The following is a 22281-nucleotide window of genomic DNA, read 5'->3' as shown; positions in this document are numbered from 1 at the left end:
ATTTACAAGTTTCTGACCACTTATAAAATGTGTTCAATGTGCTGCCCATTGTGTGCTGGAAAAGGTGGATACAGTCCTAGGAGACTCTTTCCTAGGACTGTATTTACCTTTTCCAGCCCACCGGAGCACCTGAAAGCTGAACTCCTTTATGCAGGATAAGTCATCAACTGCCGAGCCGAGAAGTTTGTGACGAATCGAATTTACTGTAAGTTCGCTCATCTCTAGTTGCAGGCTATGCACTCAATAATGTACACTAAATTCACAGAATTAAAATTCAGGTATTGCTTGATTCTATTTACATGATTGTTTGTGGCATCCGTGAATTCTTTGCACACTTTGACTACTCCACAGGTTTTACATCGCGTAGCACCACATTTTTAAGCCAAGTGTTCACACCATGCCTTTCTGAGACTACTAGGCTGGGGGACAAGATATCCCTCAGTGTATTGGCTCCCTTGGGTACTATTCCTACCTTTTGAGACAATATATTGGCTAGCTTGCCATCTTCTTTTAATAAATGTAGGTGTTTAAGGACTGTGTCCCAAATTATTTTGAAGTGAGTATTGTATGTTTTGACTAGAACCGATTTGCTGAAGCTTTTAGTGGGGTGCTTGTTTTTGGTGCGCTTATCCCTAGTTGATAATAAATCCTGATGGTTCTTGCAATTCACAATCCTTCTAGCTCAGTTTAATTGACTGTGGCTGTACTCACTTGCTAGTAGCCAGTTCTCAAGGGATTGTGCCTCTTCAAGATAGACAGATTGCGAAGTGCAATTGCGTTTTAGTCTAGTAAGCTCCCCTACCGAAATTGCACGGATTGTTTGTGGGGGATGGTTGCTGTCTCACCTTAATACAGTGTTGCCTGATATTGGTTTTCTGAAGGTGGATGTTTGAATTTTTTGACCAGTGATTCCTGTAAGTTTTAGAACCAAGAAGCTAACAGTGACCAAATCAGCATTTAATGTGTTGGAATTAAGGTATTCCATGAACAGTGGTATGGAAGACATATCTCCCCTCCAAATGAGGAGGAGAATATTTATGGATCTTCGATACCACTGCACGTGGCGTGAAAATGCATTATCAACTGAAAATAAAATTTTCTCCTTCCAGTATGACATTGTGAGGTTTGCTAACGAGGGGGAATACCTCACCCCCATGGAAAATCCACTGCGCTGGATAAAGAATTTTCTGTCAAAAGAAAAAAAAAATTGTGCAACATCAAAAACCATGTGACCGGTTTAATGAATTTGCAGAGAGCTTTGGAGTACTTTCTGTGGCGGTTTAAGTGGTGCCCAAGTGCGTCTAGTGCTACAGACCACGGAATACATGTGTACAGCGATACAACGTTGCAAGTTAGCCTGCACCACTCACCACATCACCAAACTGAGATTTCACAGGACATTGCGTGAATCCTGCAAATTCCCTGGAACACGCTGGACCAGAGGTTGTAGCATACAGTCCAGCCATAGAGATAATCTCTCCAGGAGAGACCCCTGACTGGATTCGATAGGACGCATGGGGGGTGGGTTTACCCCCTTATGCATTTTAGGTAACGTGTATAAGATAGGCATTACAGGGTTATCTCCCAAAATATATTTTGCTTCCCTGTTAACACATTTAATGCTATCCCCTCTTGAAGGAGGATTTCGAGTTCCTTGGTATATTTAGAGGTGGGATCCGTATCCAATCTGCCATATTCCTCTTCATCAGACAGTAGATTATGGATTTGTGCAATATGGTTACATTTGTCCATTACAGTTACAATCCCACCTTTGTCGGACATGCGGATTATTATGGAATCCTCCTTCAACTCTTTTAATGCTGCACGCTGTGTAGTGCTAAGGTTACTGAACTTATTTCCTTTAGATTTTATATTGTTATTTAGAGTCACCAATTCCTTCAGTGCGTTATTGCAATGGATTGAAAAATGGATTCTCATTTCTGTGGTTGGCGTTCCGGGTGATGTCTCTGGTTGTCAATTAACTTTCAGAGTTTAGCATTAATGATATATACTGATTTTTCATTTTGGGATCTGGTGTGTTGCTTTCATTTTCTTGTAGGTCATAGAAGAGTCGCTTTACTGTCAGGTTGCGTATGAACTTATTTATTTCTGTATGGAATACATTCAATTAATTTGTTGGAGCAAAATTTAAGTCGCGTGACAGGACCTCAATGTGACTTGAGTTCAATGTTTTGGAGGATAGGCTTAAGACGTTACTCTCTTTGTCGCTCTGCTGCATTTCTGCAGCATTTCCAGTTTTTTGCTTGTGTTGATGAAAAGCCCAAAAACCCCTAAAGTCACATTCAGTTCAATGGAGGCAGAAACAGATGATGTAGATACTGTAGTACCTGTTCAGACAGGTCAATATCTGAGGAAAGAAAAAATGCACCTCATCAACCAAAGCCAAAAAACTGGAAAAGCAAGAAGGGGAAAAAACACGGAGGGCAGGATGCAAATGCAGGAGGAGAAATAACGGAGGAAGCGCTGCAGACATGCAGCAGAGCAGCAAAAAGAGTAGCATCTTAAAATTATCCTGCAAAACATTGAACTCATGTCACATTGAGGTCCTGTCACGTGCCTCAAATTTTGCTCCAACGAATGAATTGAATGTATTCCATACCTTAACAGAAATAAATAAGTTCATACGCAACCTGACAGTAAAGCGACACTTCTCTGACCTACAAGAAAATGAAAGCAACACACCAGATCCCAAAATGAAAAATCAGTATACATCATTAATGTTCACAGAACAACAAGCATTATTTGCCTTAGAGGATCTAAACTTTGAAAGTGAATTGGCAACCAGAGACGTCACCCGGCCGGAACGCCAATCACAGAAATAAGAATCCATTTTTCTATCCATTGCAGTCCCGCACCGAAGGAATGGACAAATTACAGGAAGTTATGGAACACAAATTGGTGACTCTAAATAACAACATAAAATCTAAAAGAAATAAGTTCAGTAACCTTAGCACTACACAACGGGCAGCATTAATAGAGTTGCAGGATGATGATTCCATAATAATATGCATGTCCAACAAAGGTGGGATTGTAACTGTAATGGACAAATGCAACTATATTGCTCAAATCCATAATCTACTATCTGATGAAGAGGTTTATGGCAGTTTGGATACGGACCCAACCTCTAAATATACCAAGGAACTCAAAATCCTCCTACAAGAGGGGGTAGTGGTAAATGTTATAACTAACAGGGAAGCAGGACATCTTTTGCGAGATAACCCTGTAATGCCTATCTTGTACATGTTACCTAAAACACATAAGGGGGTAAACCCACCCCCCATGTGGCCCATCGTATCCAGTTGGGGGTCCCTCCTGGAGAGATTATCTCTATGGCTGGACCAGATGCTACAACCTCTGGTCCAGCGTGTTCCGGGGTATTTGCAGGATTCACGCAACGTCCTGTAAAATCTCAGTATGGTGAAGTGGTGGTCTGAGTGGTGCTGGCTAACTTGCAACGTTGTATCGCTATACACATGTATTCCGCGGTCTGTAGCACTAGACGAACTTGGGCACCACTTAGACCGCCACAGCAAGTACTCCATAGATCTCTGCGAATTCATTAAACAGGTCACATGGTTTTTGTCGCACAATTTTTTTCTTTTGACAGAAAATTCTTTATCCAGCTCAGTGGATTTTCCATGGGGGCAAGGCATTCCCCCTGTTAACAAACCTCACAATGTCATACTGGGAGGAGAAAATGTTATTTTCAGTTGATAATGCGTTTTCACGCCATGTGAAGTGGTATGGAAGATTCATAGCTATTCTCAACCTCATTTGGAGGCGAGATATGTCTTCCATACCACTGTTCATGGAATGCCTTAATTCCAACACGTTTCATTTAATGTTTACTCACCATGTTGATTTGGTCACTGTTAGCTTCTTGGATCTAAAACTTACAGGAATCACTGGTCAAAAAATTTCAAACATCCACCTTCAGACAGCAACCATCCCCCACAAACCATCCGTGCATGTAAATTTCTGCTAGGTATATCTTTTTTTGTCAGCAGTGTAGATGGGATTATTTTAAAGGGTATTCCAGTGAAAAACTATTTTTGTCATATAAACTGGCTCCAGAAATGTAAAAAGATTTGTAAATTACTTTAAAAGATCTTAAGCCTTCCAGTACTTATCAGCTGCTGAAGTTGAGTTGTTCTTTTCTGTTTGACAACATTGCAAATTTTTTAATAGAAGTTATTTACAAATCTGTTTAACTTTCTGTAGCCAGTTGATATGAATTTTTTTTTTTTTTTACTGGAATACCCCTTCAAATCTCATCCACTCTGATACATGTAAAGAAGATCTGCAGCAAATACGGGACATGTGACCTTATCCTAGCACTTAATCAGTCACCCCCATCAGTCAGCCCTCCATCCCCCCCCCCAGACCCTACTACAGAACAAAGCTGTGGGATGCTGTAGAAGAGGAATGGAGGTTGTGTGGCATATTGTGCAATGCTACATGTCCTCCATTCTTTTGTGTATTTTTGTGAGATCACTGGGCCTGGCTCCCCTGACATTGTCTACCATATCTCCCACATGCACAGTGAGATGTACATCACAGTACACAGCAAGAGATTTGGCTCAGTGATCTTTGAATGAATGCCAATGGCTCCTAAAAAACAAAAAAAAAAAAAACCTGTTTTTAATCCAAACTAATATTATAATAACATTAGAACAAGAGATGATCTTATAGATACACCATTGACTGCAATGTCTAGGTCACATAATGGTTAAAGGGGCACTCCGCCCCTGGCATCTTATCCCCTATCCAAAGGATAGGGGATAAGATGTTAGATCGCCGCGGTCCCGCTGCTGGAGACCCCGGGGATCGCCAATGCGGCACCCCGTCATCATTACTGCGCAGAGCGAGTTCGCTCTGTGCGTAATGACGGGCGATACAGGGGCTGGAGCAGCGTGATGTCATGGCTCCGCCCCTCATGACATCACGGCCCGTCCCCTTAATGCAAGTCTATGGCAGGGGGCGTGAAGACCGCCACGCCCCCTCCCATAGACTTGTATTGATGGGAGCGTGCCGTGACATCACGAGGGGCGGAGCCGTGATGTAACGATGCTCCGGCCCCTGTATTGCCCGTCATTACGTGCAGAGCGATCTCGCTCTGTGCAGTAATGATAGCAGGGTGCTGCAGCAGCGATCCCCGGGGTCCCCAGCAGCGGGACCCCGGCGATCTGACATCTCATCCACTCTCCTTTGGATAGGGGATAAGATGTCTAGGGGCGAAGTACCCCTTTAATGCTAAAAATGTTCTCAGTTTTTATACCTGAAATATGTGATTAAACAATGAAAAATTGTCTATAAACAAAGGATGATTTATTTCAGTAACTGTAGTTTGTATTCTTCCCACTATATATGTACTGTGACCAATGCGACAGATTGATGTTAGCACAACAAGCATAACATTCTTGTTATTTTGAAACTGCATTTTCTGTATAGCATCTAATTGGAGAATTAGTCACCATGAAGAATATATAACTGACTTATGTCTTTTCTTTGCTAGACAGGGCTATGAGGACTTGGAAAAACAACTAAAGGAAGTATTTATGGAGAGAAGCAATATCCTCCAGCAGCTTTCAAAAAGACACAGGGAGCTTGAAGGCATCAAAGGAAATTTACCGGTCAGACCTATTTTATTTTTTCAAATTTGTTTTTGAGTTAACAATTGTTAGAAAAAAAATTAGAGAATAATATTGTCAAAAGCTTAAAAAAATATGTTTTTCTTATATTACAAAACAGTATTGCCTTGTAATTGAGAAATGGAAGAATAAAAGTAAACAATAAAACATGTCCTGAAACTGACAGCTCAATATAAAAGTTGAGCTATCATGTACTCCCATGCTGTGCTCTTTCAAATTGTCCCTTCATCTTTCTATCATAGCTCCCCAGCTGTGAGTTTTCAAAGGTTTTAGCCTCATTAAATGCGCTGTCCCAAAAAAAATCCTTCCCCTTCCCCATGAGTAGCAAAAATTTTATCTAACAATATTAAAAACTACTTAAAATATAAACAACATTTTATTTTAAACTTTGTGGAAGATATTTTACTGAAATATATAGTATTCTAGGAGGCATAATATTAATACATTCTTTAGAATTCCTTTAGTCCTCATACTAGTGTTCCTTTCATTTATAAAAAAAAAAAAAATTACAGATCACTGAGTCATAGCTAAAGTTTTAATTGGTCGGAGTCTCAGTGCTGAGACCCCTCATCAATCAGTAGAAATAGCACTAAAGATTTAATGAGGGTAATTAATTTTTTTAAAATTTTTTATAGTGTTTGTCTTTTCCCATACTTATTTTTGGCTAAGCAACGGGAGCTGTCTGATAGATTACACTCGCTACTAAGCCAGGGCTTAGCATAAGCCCTTAAAAGGCTAGCACTAATTCCCCATTATTACTCCAGTATTTGCCAGACCCAGGGGTACAGGTATTATTAGGCTGACAATGGCAAAATAAAAGGCTCTTGAAACGAGATAATTTTAGGCCGCTACTGCCTTAATTTAGTACCTTGCTGGTTATGGAAAATAATGTTAACCCGCTTTTTTTTTTAATTTATTTATGAAATAAGCATGAGGTTCCCCCTATTTCCATAATCAGCCAGATACAAACCAAGGAGTAAATCTAGTACCATCAGGGTGGCGAGGGCCATTTATTTTGGCCATCCCAAGCCTAAATCTATCAGACTGCTACCTTTTCACTATGACTATCACTATTGCTTGAGCATGCCATTACCTTGCTCTTGCTGGCACCCCTGATGCCAGCTGGTACTGGCAAAGTAAAGAGGGAAGTGTTAGCCATTTTATGGGTTAATGAATAGTCCCGATTTAGTAATGGACGCTGTCTATCAAACTTCTTCTGCTACTAAGCCAAAAATAATACACAAGGTTTTATATAAAAAAAAAAAAAAACATATATATTTATATAATCCTTTTTTTTTTCTTTCAAAATAGCCTCTGGTCCTTTTTGATATTTCAATGTTGTTAGAAAAGTTTTATTTCAGATAGTGATTGAAAAGCATACATACATTTTTCCAACCCCAATTCTGTACAGCAATCCAGGTAGTACCGTATTTATCTGCGTATAACAGGCACTTTTAAAACTTACATTTATGGCAAAAACCCTACTTGCGTGTTATACACTGATAGATGTTCTGGTCACTTATTCAAAGTAGCCTGTCACGATGCCGGCTGGCAGGTAGTGGATCCTCTGTGCCAGAGAGGGATTGGCGTGGACCGTGCTAGTGGACCGGTTCTAAGCCACTACTGGTTTTCACCAGAGCCCGCCGCAAAGCGGGATGGTCTTGCTGCGGCGGTAGTGACCAGGTCGTATCCACTAGCAACGGCTCACCTCTCTGGCTGCTGAAGATAGGCGCGGTACAAGGGAGTAGGCAAAAGCAAGGTCGGACGTAGCAGAAGGTCGGGGCAGGCAGCAAGGATCGTAGTCAGGGGCAACGGCAGAAGGTCTGGAAACACAGGCAAGGAACACACAAGGAACGCTTTCACTGGCACTAAGGCAACAAGATCCGGCAAGGGAGTGCAGGGGAAGTGAGGTGATATAGGGAAGTGCACAGGTGAACACACTAATTGGGACCACTGCGCCAATCAGCGGCGCAGTGGCCCTTTAAATCGCAGAGACCCGGCGCGCGCGCGCCCTAGGGAGCGGGGCCGCGCGCGCCGGGACAGAACAGACGGAGAGCGAGTCAGGTAGGGGAGCCGGGGTGCGCATCGCGAGCGGGCGCTAACCGCATCGCGAATCGCATCCCGGCTGGCAGCGGAATCGCAGCGCCCCGGGTCAGAGGACGTGACCGGAGCGCTGCCGCGGGGAGAGTGAAGCGAGCGCTCCGGGGAGGAGCGGGGACCCGGAGCGCTCGGCGTAACAGTACCCCCCCCCTTGGGTCTCCCCCTCTTCTTGGAGCCTGAGAACCTGAGGAGCAGACTTTTGTCTAGGATGTTGTCCTCAGGTTCCCAGGATCTCTCTTCAGGACCACAACCCTCCCAGTCCACTAAAAAAAAATTTTTCCCTCTGACCTTTTTGGCAGCTAAAATTTCTTTGACCGAGAAGATGTCCGAGGAGCCAGAAACAGGAGTGGGAGGAACAGATTTGGGAGAAAAACGGTTGAGGATGAGTGGTTTGAGAAGAGAGACGTGAAAGGCATTAGGGATACGAAGAGAGGGAGGAAGAAGAAGTTTATAAGAGACAGGATTAATTTGACACAAAATTTTGAAAGGACCAAGATAGCGTGGTCCCAACTTGTAGCTAGGGACACGGAAGCGGACATATTTAGCGGAGAGCCATACCTTGTCTCCAGGGGAAAAAACGGGGGGAGCTCTTCTTTTCTTATCCGCGAACTTCTTCATGCGTGATGAAGCCTGTAAGAGAGAATTTTGGGTCTCTCTCCATATGATGGAAAGGTCACGAGAAATTTCATCCACAGCGGGCAGACCAGAGGGCAAGGGAGTAGGGAGGGGGGGAAGAGGGTGACGGCCGTACACCACGAAAAATGGGGATTTGGAGGAAGACTCAGAGACCCTGAAGTTATACGAGAATTCGGCCCATGGGAGGAGATCTGCCCAGTCATCCTGGCGGGAGGAAACAAAATGTCGCAAATAATCACCCAAGATCTGGTTAATCCTTTCTACTTGTCCATTGGACTGGGGATGATATGCAGAAGAAAAATTTAATTTAATCTTGAGTTGTTTACAGAGAGCCCTCCAGAATTTAGACACGAATTGGACGCCTCTATCCGAGACAATCTGCGTAGGCAACCCGTGAAGACGAAAAATGTGTACAAAAAATTGTTTAGCCAACTGAGGCGCAGAAGGAAGACCAGGAAGAGGGATGAAATGTGCCATTTTGGAGAATCGATCAACGACCACCCAAATAACAGTGTTGCCACGGGAAGGGGGTAAATCAGTAATAAAATCCATACCAATCAGAGACCAAGGCTGTTCGGGGACAGGCAGAGGATGAAGAAAACCAGCGGGCTTCTGGCGAGGAGTCTTATCCCGGGCACAGATAGTGCAGGCTCGCACAAAGTCCACAACATCCGTCTCCAGAGTCGGCCACCAATAGAAGCGGGAGATGAGTTGCACAGATTTCTTGATACCCGCATGACCTGCGAGATGGGAGGAGTGACCCCATTTGAGGATTCCGAGGCGTTGGCGAGGAGAAACAAAGGTCTTTCCTGGAGGAGTCTGCCTGATGGAGGCAGGAGAAGTGGAGATCAGGCAGTCAGGTGGAATGATGTGTTGCGGAGAGAGTTCAACTTCTGAGGCATCCGAGGAACGAGAGAGAGCATCGGCCCTAATGTTCTTATCGGCAGGACGAAAGTGAATCTCAAAATTAAATCGGGCAAAGAACAGAGACCACCGGGCCTGGCGAGGATTCAGCCGTTGGGCAGACTGGAGGTAGGAGAGGTTCTTGTGGTCGGTGTAGATAATAACAGGAGAACTTGATCCCTCCAGCAGATGCCTCCATTCCTCAAGTGCTAATTTGATGGCTAGAAGCTCTCGATCCCCGATGGAGTAGTTCCTCTCCGCTGGAGAGAAGGTCCTAGAGAAAAAACCACAAGTGACAGCATGCCCGGAAGAATTTTTTTGTAGAAGAACAGCTCCAGCTCCCACTGAGGAGGCATCAACCTCCAATAGGAAGGGTTTGGAAGGGTCAGGTCTGGAGAGAACGGGAGCCGAAGAAAAGGCAGACTTGAGTCGTTTAAAGGCGTCTTCTGCTTGAGGAGGCCAGGACTTGGGATCAGCATTTTTTTTGGTTAAAGCCACGATAGGAGCCACAATGGTAGAAAAATGTGGAATAAATTGCCTGTAATAATTGGCGAACCCCAAAAAGCGTTGGATAGCACGGAGTCCGGAGGGGCGTGGCCAATCTAAGACGGCAGAGAGTTTGTCTGGATCCATCTGTAGTCCCTGGCCAGAGACCAAATATCCTAGAAAAGGAAGAGATTGGCATTCAAACAGACATTTCTCAATTTTGGCATAGAGTTGGTTGTCACGAAGTCTCTGAAGAACCATACGGACATGCTGGCGGTGTTCTTCTAGATTGGCAGAAAAAATTAGGATATCGTCCAGATATACAACAACACAGGAGTATAACAAATCACGAAAAATTTCATTGACAAAGTCTTGGAAGACGGCAGGGGCGTTGCACAGTCCAAAGGGCATGACCAGATACTCAAAGTGTCCATCTCTGGTGTTAAATGCCGTTTTCCACTCGTCCCCCTCTCTGATGCGGATGAGGTTATAGGCGCCTCTTAAGTCCAATTTAGTGAAGATGTGGGCACCTTGGAGGCGATCAAAGAGTTCAGAGATGAGGGGTAAGGGGTAGCGGTTCTTAACCGTGATTTTATTAAGACCGCGGTAGTCAATGCAAGGACGTAGGGAGCCATCTTTTTTGGACACAAAGAAAAATCCGGCTCCGGCAGGAGAGGAGGATTTACGGATAAAGCCCTTTTTTAGATTCTCCTGGACGTATTCGGACATGGCAAGAGTCTCTGGGGCAGAGAGAGGATAAATTCTGCCCCGGGGTGGAGTAGTGCCCGGGAGGAGGTCGATAGGGCAATCATAAGGCCTGTGAGGAGGTAGAGTCTCAGCTTGTTTTTTGCAGAAAACATCCGCGAAGTCCATATAGGCCTTAGGGAGACCGGTTACTGGAGGAACCACAGAGTTACGGCAAGGGTTACTGGGAACCGGTTTTAGACAGTTCTTGGAACAAGAGGACCCCCAACTCTTGATCTCCCCAGTGGACCAATCCAGGGTAGGGGAATGAAGTTGAAGCCAGGGAAGTCCAAGGAGAATTTCCGAGGTGCAATTGGGGAGGACCAAAAGTTCAATCCTCTCATGATGAGATCCGATGCTCATAAGAAGGGGCTCCGTGCGGAAACGTATGGTACAGTCCAATCTTTCATTATTTACACAATTGATGTAGAGGGGTCTGGCGAGACTGGTCACCGGGATGTTGAACCTGTTGACGAGAGAGGCCAAAATAAAATTTCCTGCAGATCCTGAGTCCAAGAAGGCCACTGTAGAGAAGGAGAAGGCAGAGGCAGACATCCGCACAGGCACAGTAAGACGTGGAGAAGCAGAGTAGACATCAAGGACTGTCTCACCATTGTGCGGAGTCAGCGTACGTCTTTCCAGGCGAGGAGGACGGATAGGACAATCTCTCAGGAAGTGTTCGGTACTAGCACAGTACAGGCAGAGGTTCTCCATACGGCGTCGTGTCCTCTCTTGAGGTGTCAGGCGAGACCGGTCGACCTGCATAGCCTCCACGGCGGGAGGCACAGGAACAGATTGCAGGGGACCAGAGGAGAGAGGAGCCGAGGAGAAGAAACGCCTCGTGCGAACAGAGTCCATATCTTGGCGGAGTTCCTGACGCCTTTCGGAAAAACGCATGTCAATGCGAGTGGCTAGGTGAATAAGTTCATGTAGATTAGCAGGAATTTCTCGTGCGGCCAGAACATCTTTAATGTTGCTGGATAGGCCTTTTTTGAAGGTCGCGCAGAGGGCCTCATTATTCCAGGACAATTCTGAAGCAAGAGTACGGAATTGTACGGCATACTCGCCAACGGAAGAATTACCCTGGACCAGGTTCAACAGGGCAGTCTCAGCAGAAGAGGCTCGGGCAGGTTCCTCAAAGACACTTCGGATTTCCGAGAAGAAGGAGTGTACAGAGGCAGTGACGGGGTCATTGCGGTCCCAGAGCGGTGTGGCCCATGACAGGGCTTTTCCGGACAGAAGGCTGACTACGAAAGCCACCTTAGACCTTTCAGTGGGAAACAGGTCCGACATCATCTCCAGATGCAGGGAACATTGGGAAAGAAAGCCACGGCAAAACTTAGAGTCCCCATCAAATTTATCCGGCAAGGATAAGCGTATCCCAGGAGCGGCCACTCGCTGCGGAGGAGGTGCAGGAGCTGGCGGAGGAGATGACTGCTGAAGCTGTGGTAGTAACTGTTGTAGCATAACGGTCAGTTGAGACAGCTGTTGGCCTTGTTGCGCTATCTGTTGTGACTGCTGGGCGACCACCGTGGTGAGGTCAGCGACAACTGGCAGAGGAACTTCAGCGGGATCCATGGCCGGATCTACTGTCACGATGCCGGCTGGCAGGTAGTGGATCCTCTGTGCCAGAGAGGGATTGGCGTGGACCGTGCTAGTGGACCGGTTCTAAGCCACTACTGGTTTTCACCAGAGCCCGCCGCAAAGCGGGATGGTCTTGCTGCGGCGGTAGTGACCAGGTCGTATCCACTAGCAACGGCTCACCTCTCTGGCTGCTGAAGATAGGCGCGGTACAAGGGAGTAGGCAAAAGCAAGGTCGGACGTAGCAGAAGGTCGGGGCAGGCAGCAAGGATCGTAGTCAGGGGCAACGGCAGAAGGTCTGGAAACACAGGCAAGGAACACACAAGGAACGCTTTCACTGGCACTAAGGCAACAAGATCCGGCAAGGGAGTGCAGGGGAAGTGAGGTGATATAGGGAAGTGCACAGGTGAACACACTAATTGGGACCACTGCGCCAATCAGCGGCGCAGTGGCCCTTTAAATCGCAGAGACCCGGCGCGCGCGCGCCCTAGGGAGCGGGGCCGCGCGCGCCGGGACAGAACAGACGGAGAGCGAGTCAGGTAGGGGAGCCGGGGTGCGCATCGCGAGCGGGCGCTAACCGCATCGCGAATCGCATCCCGGCTGGCAGCGGAATCGCAGCGCCCCGGGTCAGAGGACGTGACCGGAGCGCTGCCGCGGGGAGAGTGAAGCGAGCGCTCCGGGGAGGAGCGGGGACCCGGAGCGCTCGGCGTAACATAGCCGCAGTGCTGGCTGCTTGTTAAAGATAAGCAGCCTGGCTGCGCCCACTTTAAAACAGTGACCAGTGGCGGCTCCTGCGGCCCTGACACCTCTCCCTTGCTCTGCATTTTATATTTTTTATTTTTCCATCACCTGGCTGCGCTCCGGCAAGCTCAGGTCAGCTGCAGGTCTTGCATGGCTGGCGGCAGGTATGTCGAGTACGAGTGATGTCTCCTGCTGGCTCCCCTACATGGTGTCAGGGACATCACTCCTCATTCCCTGCCGCTGGCAGCTGTTCTAAAGTGGCCGTGGGCTGCTGAACTTTAACAAGCAGCCAGCGCTGCGGCCACACTGACCAGTGGCGGCTGCAGGGAATGAGGAGTGACATCCCTGATGCCGTGCAGAGGAGCGGGCAGGAGACGTCACTTGTCCTCAACATATTTGCTGCACAGCCTCGCAAGACCCACCACTGAGCTGAGCCTGCTGGAGCGCAGGCACGTAGCGGAGTATGAAAAACATAAAAAGCATTGGGAGGGGGGGGGGGAATAATGAGCATAGGGAGGGGACAAAGAGCAGAGTGAGAATAATGAGCAGGGGGAATAATGAGGCAGGGGGGATCACAGGGGATGCACACGGGATCAGAGGGGGAGCTAAATGTGGCACAGGGGCTCATAAAAGGGGATCAATGATGTGGCACTGGGGGGCAGGGGGGGGGACCAAACAGAGGAGCAGGGAGAATCAAAGTTTGGGGGATGATGAGGCATATAGTTCAGAGCTTCCAAGTCATTTATTTTATTATTTTATTTTCCTCAAATTTCCCTGTGAAAATGAAGGTGCGTGTTATACGCCAGTGCATGTTATACTCCGATAAATAATGTATTTCTTGTGAGATAGTGGTGTCATATTTAGTTACTTATTTTGTAATTGGTTGAGTGAAAAAATAGTAATCTGCCTATATTGTATTAATAAATTATTAAACAATTAAAGAAAAACTGTCAGCCTGATCACCCACTCTAAACCCAAAACACTGGGTTATATAGAGTGGGTCCTGATGATGTGAGAGCTGTATGCAATCTGCTCATGTGACTGGCATTATAAGCTGACTAACAGAGGCAGGGGGCGGATAACTGGCTGGGCCCCGTCTCCTTTGCACAATTCCCTGAATTGAGCAGCAGGACTTTTGCAGTGCATATCTCTGGAAGAAGGCAGAATTTAGTAAGTAACCCCTCTGTGGACAGAGTTGGTGATCAGGTTGACAGTTTCCCTTTAAGAGGCCGTAACCTCAATATGTGAGCAAGGAAACCAAAATGTTTTTTTACACTTTATTATGTGCCTTTAGATCAACTTTAACTATTAATTACTGTAAAAATAATATCCCTCCAAAATGTCTAGTCTTCAGTCAAGGTTTTCATGTTTATTTTACTTGCCTTTAACGCTCTTAATAGCTTCTTAATTGACAGCAACATGGAATTAAAAAAAAAATGTAAAAAAAAACTATTTATTTTTCTTATCCTGCATTATGAATTTATTGTACAACTTTCAGATCAACAGAAAACATCAGTCTGGAAAATTCTGATAAACTTTTTATTGCATTTGAACATGCCTCCTAGATTTTCCATCTTACTTAACCAGAACCAAAACTGTCAAGGAAGCAATTAAATTGTAAAAAGTGTCTAATACATAATAAAATGACATGCACCATAATCTTTATTTTGACAATATTCTGGCACATTTTCCATAGTAAATTTTCCCCATTGTCTTCTTGTCACATAAAATACAACATAATCATTCAAAGCATTTTAATGTATTACTAGACTAAATATTTGCTTGCCACAGTATGATTGATCCCATGGTATGTAAAATTTCCACAAGCCAAATGAAATGCAAAGCACCAGCCCATAGCAACCAATCAGATTGCTTCTTTCATTTCTACAGGGGCCTCTGAAAAATGGAAGAAGTGATCTGATTGGTTGCTATGGGCAACTGCTCTGCTCCTCCTCTACACAGGTTTTGATAAAACTCCCCCACAGAACAAAACTCTAAATCGCCATCTAATGGTAAAAAAAAAAATTTTATATGAAAACAGCTATTTACACTATCCAGTCTGCACCATTTATTTCATTACTTACTTTTCCTAGAACTTTTAAGTTCTTACTTTACTTAACATGCTGATTTTTGGTTAGCATCCAAGTTTCCTGAACCTTTTTCAATTGTATATTTGGCAAATATGTACAATTTAAAAATAATAAGCATAAACATGAAAAGAAAAAGAAATCCAACTTTTTTTTACTACATCAACTTGAGAAAATTGCTTATGATTTTTTCTCTGCTTTTGGTCCTTTTTATTTTAGTTGCCTTTTTTTTACTTGCATCCAAATCATTTTATTTGTATTTTCCTATTGCTATATTTCTGAGAAAACAGGATAAATTAAAATACTTTCTAGTCTTTGGGAAACAATTAAATGTTTTCATTATCATATTTCAATTATTTTATTTTATAGTCTTCGAAAGGCAATGAAGCATCTTCCAAGAATGATGTCCAAAAACTTCTGGAGTTGGAACAAAAACAAAGGTATTAAACAATAGCTATGTAGTGGCCAATAATTCCAAAATACCCATATAAATCATGCCATTGTCTTCTACAAAGTAGTTTAATGAAATATTAATATTGCATCCAATTGGGGCACTCACATTTTATTGATGTCAAACCGCAGTTTTGATCATCTACATGGAATATTTATAGGCTTGTAAAATAACTTGGTATGAAGAGAGCGAGCTATCTTAGAAGGAACTGTTTAGAACTGGATTATCATATCTTTTATAGTTAAATGGGCAATGTCAGATCCAAAATCTTTTAATATGATGTTTAGAGATGAGCAAATGTTTTGCTAAATTCAATTCGTCCGAATTTATTTGTGGCGAATCTGTATTAAAAAGAGAGCCTCAATAGGGGAGTAGAACCCTTTCCTTGCGGTAACACACATAGGGTGTGTGCTGGGTTAGTGAAATAATACCGTTATTCAGTGTGACATGCATATTATAGGCATCACTATTAGAATCACTGTTTCAGAGTGGCACAATAATAGAGCCTGGATGTGGCATCAGTATGAGGAGACCATATAGTGGCTGAATGACACAGCGCGAAGGTTGCGGCAGCATGAGGAGACCATATGGTGCCTGAATGACACAGCGTGGAGGTGGCGGCAGCATGAGGAGACCATATAGTGGCTGAATTACACAGCCTGGAGGTGGCAGAAGCATGAGGTGACCATATAGTGGCTGAATGACACAGCGTAGAGGTGGCAGAATCATGCAGAGACCATATAGTGACTGAATGGCACAGCCTGGAGTAGGCGGCAGCAAGAGGAGACCATATAGTGGCTGAATGACACAGCGTAGAAGTGGCGGAATTATGAAGAGACCATATAGTGGCTGATTGGCACAGCCTGGAGTTGGCGGCAGCAATAGGAGCCCTTACAGTAGCTGAATGACACAGCCTGGAGTTGGCGGCAGCATGAAGAGACCATATAGTGGCTGAATGACACAGCCTGGAGGTGGCAGAAGCATGAGGGGACCATATAGTTGTAGAATGAGACAGCTTGGAGGTGGCAGCAGCATGATGAAAACATATGGTGGCAGTATGAGACAGCCTGGAGCTGGCATCAGCATGAGGACAACACATGGTGGCAATATGAGGCAGCCTGGAGCTGCTAGCAGCATGAGGAGAACATATGGTGGCAGAATGAGACAGCCTGGACGTGGCATCAGCAGCATCAGGAGTCCTGAAAGTGAACCGGTGACATAATGGGGTGGTGGGTGGCAATACCAGTACCCGGTGACGAAGGTGGGTGAAAAAAGGAGAACTTGGCATCAGATGGGTGGCATCTGGCGGGTGGCAGGATCAGAATAGTAACTGAGGCAGGTAGGCAGAAGAAAACTCTCTTTTGTAAAAGTGTTAGTTTGCACAAGTAAGTATTGAGGATATGCACTACGTTAAACTTAACTTTTAATAATATTCTTAGGATAAAATATAGGTACCCCAATTTTTTATTTTATGAAACAAAAGAAAAGGTGTGCAAAAAACACCATGTGTCACCTACACCACCAAGTATTGATGTGATGCAAAGACCTCTAAAAGGTGGAAGGGAACAACTTCCCCTGTAAGGCCCTACTCTCGAATTATTAATTCCCTTCTTGGCAAGTGTTAGTCGCCCTAAAAAGGGCGGCCCCACACAGGAAACTCTCCCTATTTCCACCTAAAAACACTGTGAAATGGCAGTGTTTGTAGGGGGAAATAGGGAGAGGTTTCTGTGTGGGGATGCCCTTTTTAAGACGAGTAACACTTTCCTTGAAAAGGTGGAAGGGAACAACGCATTGTCCATTGTAGCAGGTGGGGGTAAAACATTCCACTGTAAGGCCCTACACCCACCCTATTAATTCCCTTCTTGGCAAGTGTTAATTGCCCTAAAAAGGGCAGCTCCACACAGAAAACTCTCCATATTTCCACCTAAAAACACTGTAAAATGGCAGTGTAAAAAGGTTTCTGTGTGGGGACACCCTTTTTAGGGCGACTAACACTTGCCAAGAAGGGAATTAATAATGCGAGAGTAGGGCCTTACATGGGTAGTTTTTGCCCCCCACTGCTTACAATGGACCATAAGTTGTTCCCTTCCACCTTTTAGAGGTCTTTGCAGCACATCAATACTTGGTGGTGTAGATGGCACATGGTGTTTTTTGCCCACCTTTCCTTTTGTTTGATTACAAATAAAAATTTGGGTACATATATTTTTTCCTAAGAAAAGTCAAGCTTTAGCTAATGCACATCCTCAATATTTGTTTGTGGTCTCATTCAGAGGAATGTCTGTAACTGGGGAGAAGCACCTTAAATCTGTTTGGCACTATCCATATTTGTGAAGTATTGGTGTGGCACCATGGTCAATCTCCTCTCATGCATCAAGCATTTGTGGGTGGAAATACTGCCCGATTCTTCATCACAAAGGTCAGTCCCTCCACATTTTTCGTGGACAGACGAGTTCTCCTCGGGGTTACTATGGCCCCCGCCACACTAAGCACCCGCTCTGATGGCACACTACTGGCCGTGCAGGACAGCTTTTCCAGGGCAAACTATGCTAGTTGAGGCCACAAATCAAGTTTTTTTCTGCCCAGAAGTCCAGCGTATTTTCAACGTGTGTTGGCATGGTAATGTAAAGCTATGCCACCACCTGCTGGTTCCGGTCCTGCTCCAGGTCTGCTCCAGGTCTACCTGCTGCTGATGAGTTGTTTCACTATGTGGGTGAAGAAAGCTACTCATGAGCAAATGTAGAATCATGCTGCTGCAGCTGGAGCTGGTACTGATCCTGCCACCCTGACCCTCCTCAGCAGCCATGGCAGTGGAAGGTGAGCGCAGAGGTCCCCCTGAGTCAGACCTGCAAGAGGATGGACGATGGTGCAGATAGGCATTGGAAAACTGACTACGTAGGATGTCTCTGTAGTAGGTCAGTTTGCCTTCCCTCTTAGTGGGTGTAAAAAGGACCCCATTTTGTGCCAATAGCGAGGGTCAAATAAGGTGGAGAGCTAGAAGTCATCCCGCTGCCGAATGGTGACAATTCGGCGGTCACTGCGCAAGCAAAAGAGAATGCATCATGCCATTTGTGCAAGTGACTTGGAGGGACTCCCTGCCTCCATCTCCACTGCATACTGCCATGGTGTGTCTGGGTCCTCTGTCTCGCCTTCCTCATAACCCTCTAGCTCCTCTGGCTGCTCCTGCTCCTCCTCTCCTGTCAGAAGACTAGAAAAACCACCCATCTCACAAAACCTAACCTGTGCTCCACTGTGCCCCTCCCCATCCTCCTCTTTCAGTTCAGCCCACACAGGGCTCATGTGGCCATGAAATGAAGGCACCACTTCACCAGTGCCCTGACCAGCCATTGTTTCCAACACGTGTTGTAGTAAATGAAGCAGAGGAATGATGTAGTTCATTCCGTAATTCTGGTGGTGACTGACTAATAATGTGGTTTCCTCAAAGGGCCTGAACAAACGGCAGGTGTCACGTATGAACTGCCACTGCTTGACATTGAAGTTACACAGGGGAGTCTCCCTATCCACTTGGATCATCAATGATTGCTTTTCTCTTTTTGTATAGTAGGACCAACACATGGAGGGTGGAATTACAATGTGTTGAAACGTTGCAAATCAGTTTCTGATGGGGGATACCGTTCTGATGCTTTAGCTCAAAGAGGTTGTGCTTTGCGGTGTATGAGTGGCTGAAGTGCATGAAAGGTTTCCTTTCCATTGTTAGGATGTCTTGCAGATGGGGGAATACTTCAGAAACCGCTTGACAACCAGATCGAACATGTGTGCCATGCAGGGCGCATGGCTCAGTCTTCTTTGCCGCTGCGCAGATAAGATGTTATTCCTGTTGTCAGTCACCATGGTTCCAATTTCCAGTTTTTGTGGAGTAAGCCATAATTCGATTTCTTGATGAATGCCTTTTAGCAGTATCTCCCCTGTTCCTCCAAAGTGTGGCACTTTGGTACACACTGACAGGCTCAAGGACTGGCCCACCTTCTGTTCCACAAAATTGTGCAGGGCTGGTTCTGCCTTCTTCGCAAAGAAATGACGGCTTGGAGGGTGGGACTGCAGCACCAGCAACTTGGACAGGACCACATTAAGCTTCTGCGCCGTTGGATCAGTGGCCGCATACTGTTGTCACTTGGACATGGCTTTGCCGATGGATTGCTGGCGGAATGACTGACTTGAAGTAGGAGGAGCAGGAGCAACATAAGATGGGTATGATACACAGCTCCCTTCGGCTGAGGTGGTGGAGCCTTGGCTGGCTGAAAAAGGGAGCGACATGCCTCTGGGTGATGCAACAAGCTGGATCACCACATCAGAGCCATGGTTCTCCCAGGCCACTTCATGGTGATGCTGCATATGTTGATGCAGGGCAGTGGTGCCAACATTGGGACCCTGGCCATGCTTCACTTTCTGCCGACACATCTTGCATGTGGCCATGTTAACCTCCTCCGGATGTTTGATGAAAAACTGTAATGTAATTATGAAGTATGATGTCATTGTAATTAACTAATTTAATTACATTAAATACATACATACATTATTGTCACGGCCATCTGCCTCCACAAATTACAATTTGAAGTATCTTTGATTTCTAATAGAAGACCTCTGTAAATGTATGGATTTTTGGTAAATTAGGGAAACTCAGCCTTTTTTTGCCTATTGTATTATACATATTACTGATGTGCCTGTCCTCGTCTGGTCTCTGACCCCCACAATTATTCATGGCAGCACATCTAAATGCCCCAAAAAATGTAATAAATGGGGCTGAAAAAAAATAAAGTGAAAATAAAAAAAATTATGATTTAGAACAAAAACTAGAGCAAGAAATTATGAAATGCACTCCTCATTCATTTTTAATATTGAGCACTGAATTTTCTGGTCCCTGCCCGCTCCCGAAAATTGAAAGACAAAAATAAGATGTTAATGTCAATTTTTAAACAGGGATCAAGTTATGTGGGCGGGTAGGGGCCTTTTGCTCTCTGTCCCTCTCTCTCTGCAATAGAACGCTGATGTGAGTGGCTTCCGATTATATAGGGTTGTGACATCACAGGGGCTGCTGGCTCCTGATAGGCTGCATGCTGCATGTGATTCAAGGTCATCCCGCCAACCCTTGTTCCCACCTTCCCATGTCCTCACATGTGGATCCACCATCTTAGATGCCCTGGAGCCTGGACCGTACAAAATGGAGTTTAATGAAGTAATTTGCGTGATCGAACTGGCGATATTTGCATTCGTTGCAAATCAAATTTTTCCTGAAATTCGTATTGGATTCATCAGATTCAGTTCTCTCATCCGTAATGATGTTACTGATGAAAATGAAAGACCTATTCAAATATGGTTGTTTAAAAAAATTTGAATATTAATAAGGAAATGGCACCTAAAAATCCCACCACTACGGGTACCCATACCTACTAGGACACTAACCAGTCCTGCAGTAGCATCAGGCTTGTCCATGTGTCATGGACAAAAGATGGCTCATGGACAAGGCTGCGTGAGAACACACCAATCACCTCCCACCACCACAAGGGAGGGAAACGCCCCCTTCCCCTGAGAGGATTTCTAACACTGTGAGCTAATGGAGAGGGATTTTTATAATAAATATAGGTGATAGAGGCATAAAAATGAGTTGTAATTGATCAGGATTAGGAACTGAGTTACAAATGAATTATTTTTTTTGTGGGATCTGGGATTTGTGAGATTTATTTCACTGCAGGCATATACTATATAAACCTATTAGGCTATTGGGAAAACTGTATTGATGTACACATAAGATCAGAGACACCATAGCAGAAATAAAAATGCTCCTCTCATTATGCAACTTTTTCCACCAAGGAAATAAAAAAAACTAGGGTTTCTTTGCCCTGCACAGCCTGTTATACACTGCAATTCGGCCGCAAGCACGGGTCGTGAGCATAGCGTCCCTGTGTCCCCGATCGCCAGCGGGGCCGGGATTCGCATTGTGGGATGCGCCCGCATGCGAATCCCGGCCTGTCTCTTACCTTGCTCTGCTAATTCTGTCTCTCAGCTCCAGAGCGCGCGTCGACGTCCCTTAGGGCGCGCATGGGCCAAAGCTCTGAAGTTTAAAGGGCCAGTACGCCCATAATTAGTGAATACACCTGACACCACATTATGTCTATGTCTATGAACCTTTGCCGCCTGCCTTGACCTTCTGCTACATTGACTATGCTACTGCTTCTTCCTTCGATACCTCGCCTTGCCCAGTAACCTGTGTGGTCAAGCCGTGTCAGGGGTAGCGGCCTGGGTGTCGCCTGCCACAGCATGCCCATCCTTCCTTGCCGCAGGCTCTGGTGAAGACCAGCGGCACCATAGGCTCCGCTCCCTGATATGGTCCGAGTCAACAGCCACACAGGTAGTGGATCCACATCCAGCTCCGTTACACAGCCTTTATATGGACCATATCATCATGTTTTCTAATAATGCACTCTACAATTAGGCATTCTGCACAGATTTTCACCATTCTGTATCAACTTAATTTGGGCCCACCAGAGGTGAATCCTTTATCTTTAGGCATTCTAAGCACAGTGGTTTCAATTTACTAAAACTGTTAACATTTTAGATGTTGTTAAGTCTAGTCTAAGCTTAACAACAATTAGTTGGCTTAGACCCTAATAAAATCTTGCACCACAACACTTTACCAGAGCTATGCCCCTTGAGATGAGACCACAGTAAAATAAAGTCCATGCAATAGAGGATGAAGTTACCTACAATTATTAAATTATAAAAGTATTAGCAGTTCATAATTAGAGATGAGCGAGCCTAGTCTGCCGAACCCGATATCTCTCAGAACTTTGGGAAAAAAGAGATTGACTGAACATTTGAATTTTGTCTTCCAGAGATGGGCCACAGTTGGGTGGTCGTGTACCTA

At 45.1% G+C, this 22281-nt stretch overlaps 1 protein-coding gene across 2 annotated transcripts in view; it reads left to right on the top strand.

Moving 5' to 3' along the window:
* Positions 1-22281, top strand: part of LOC130276814 (leucine zipper protein 2-like) — a 479250-nt gene that overhangs the window by 248724 nt on the left and 208245 nt on the right. The window contains exons 2-3 of one of the 2 annotated variants that reach the window (XM_056526707.1): positions 5541-5654; positions 15320-15390. In XM_056526707.1, coding sequence (XP_056382682.1) covers positions 5580-5654; positions 15320-15390 — 146 coding nt within the window. In that variant the 5' untranslated portion in view covers positions 5541-5579. Of the gene's footprint in view, positions 1-5536; positions 5655-15319; positions 15391-22281 lie in introns of both variants that reach the window. The other variant, XM_056526706.1, reaches the window with a different exon arrangement.

Source organism: Hyla sarda, chromosome 6 (assembly GCF_029499605.1).
Source record: "Hyla sarda isolate aHylSar1 chromosome 6, aHylSar1.hap1, whole genome shotgun sequence".
Taxonomy (NCBI): Eukaryota; Metazoa; Chordata; class Amphibia; order Anura; family Hylidae; genus Hyla; species Hyla sarda.
This window is presented reverse-complemented; position numbering and strand designations above follow the sequence as displayed.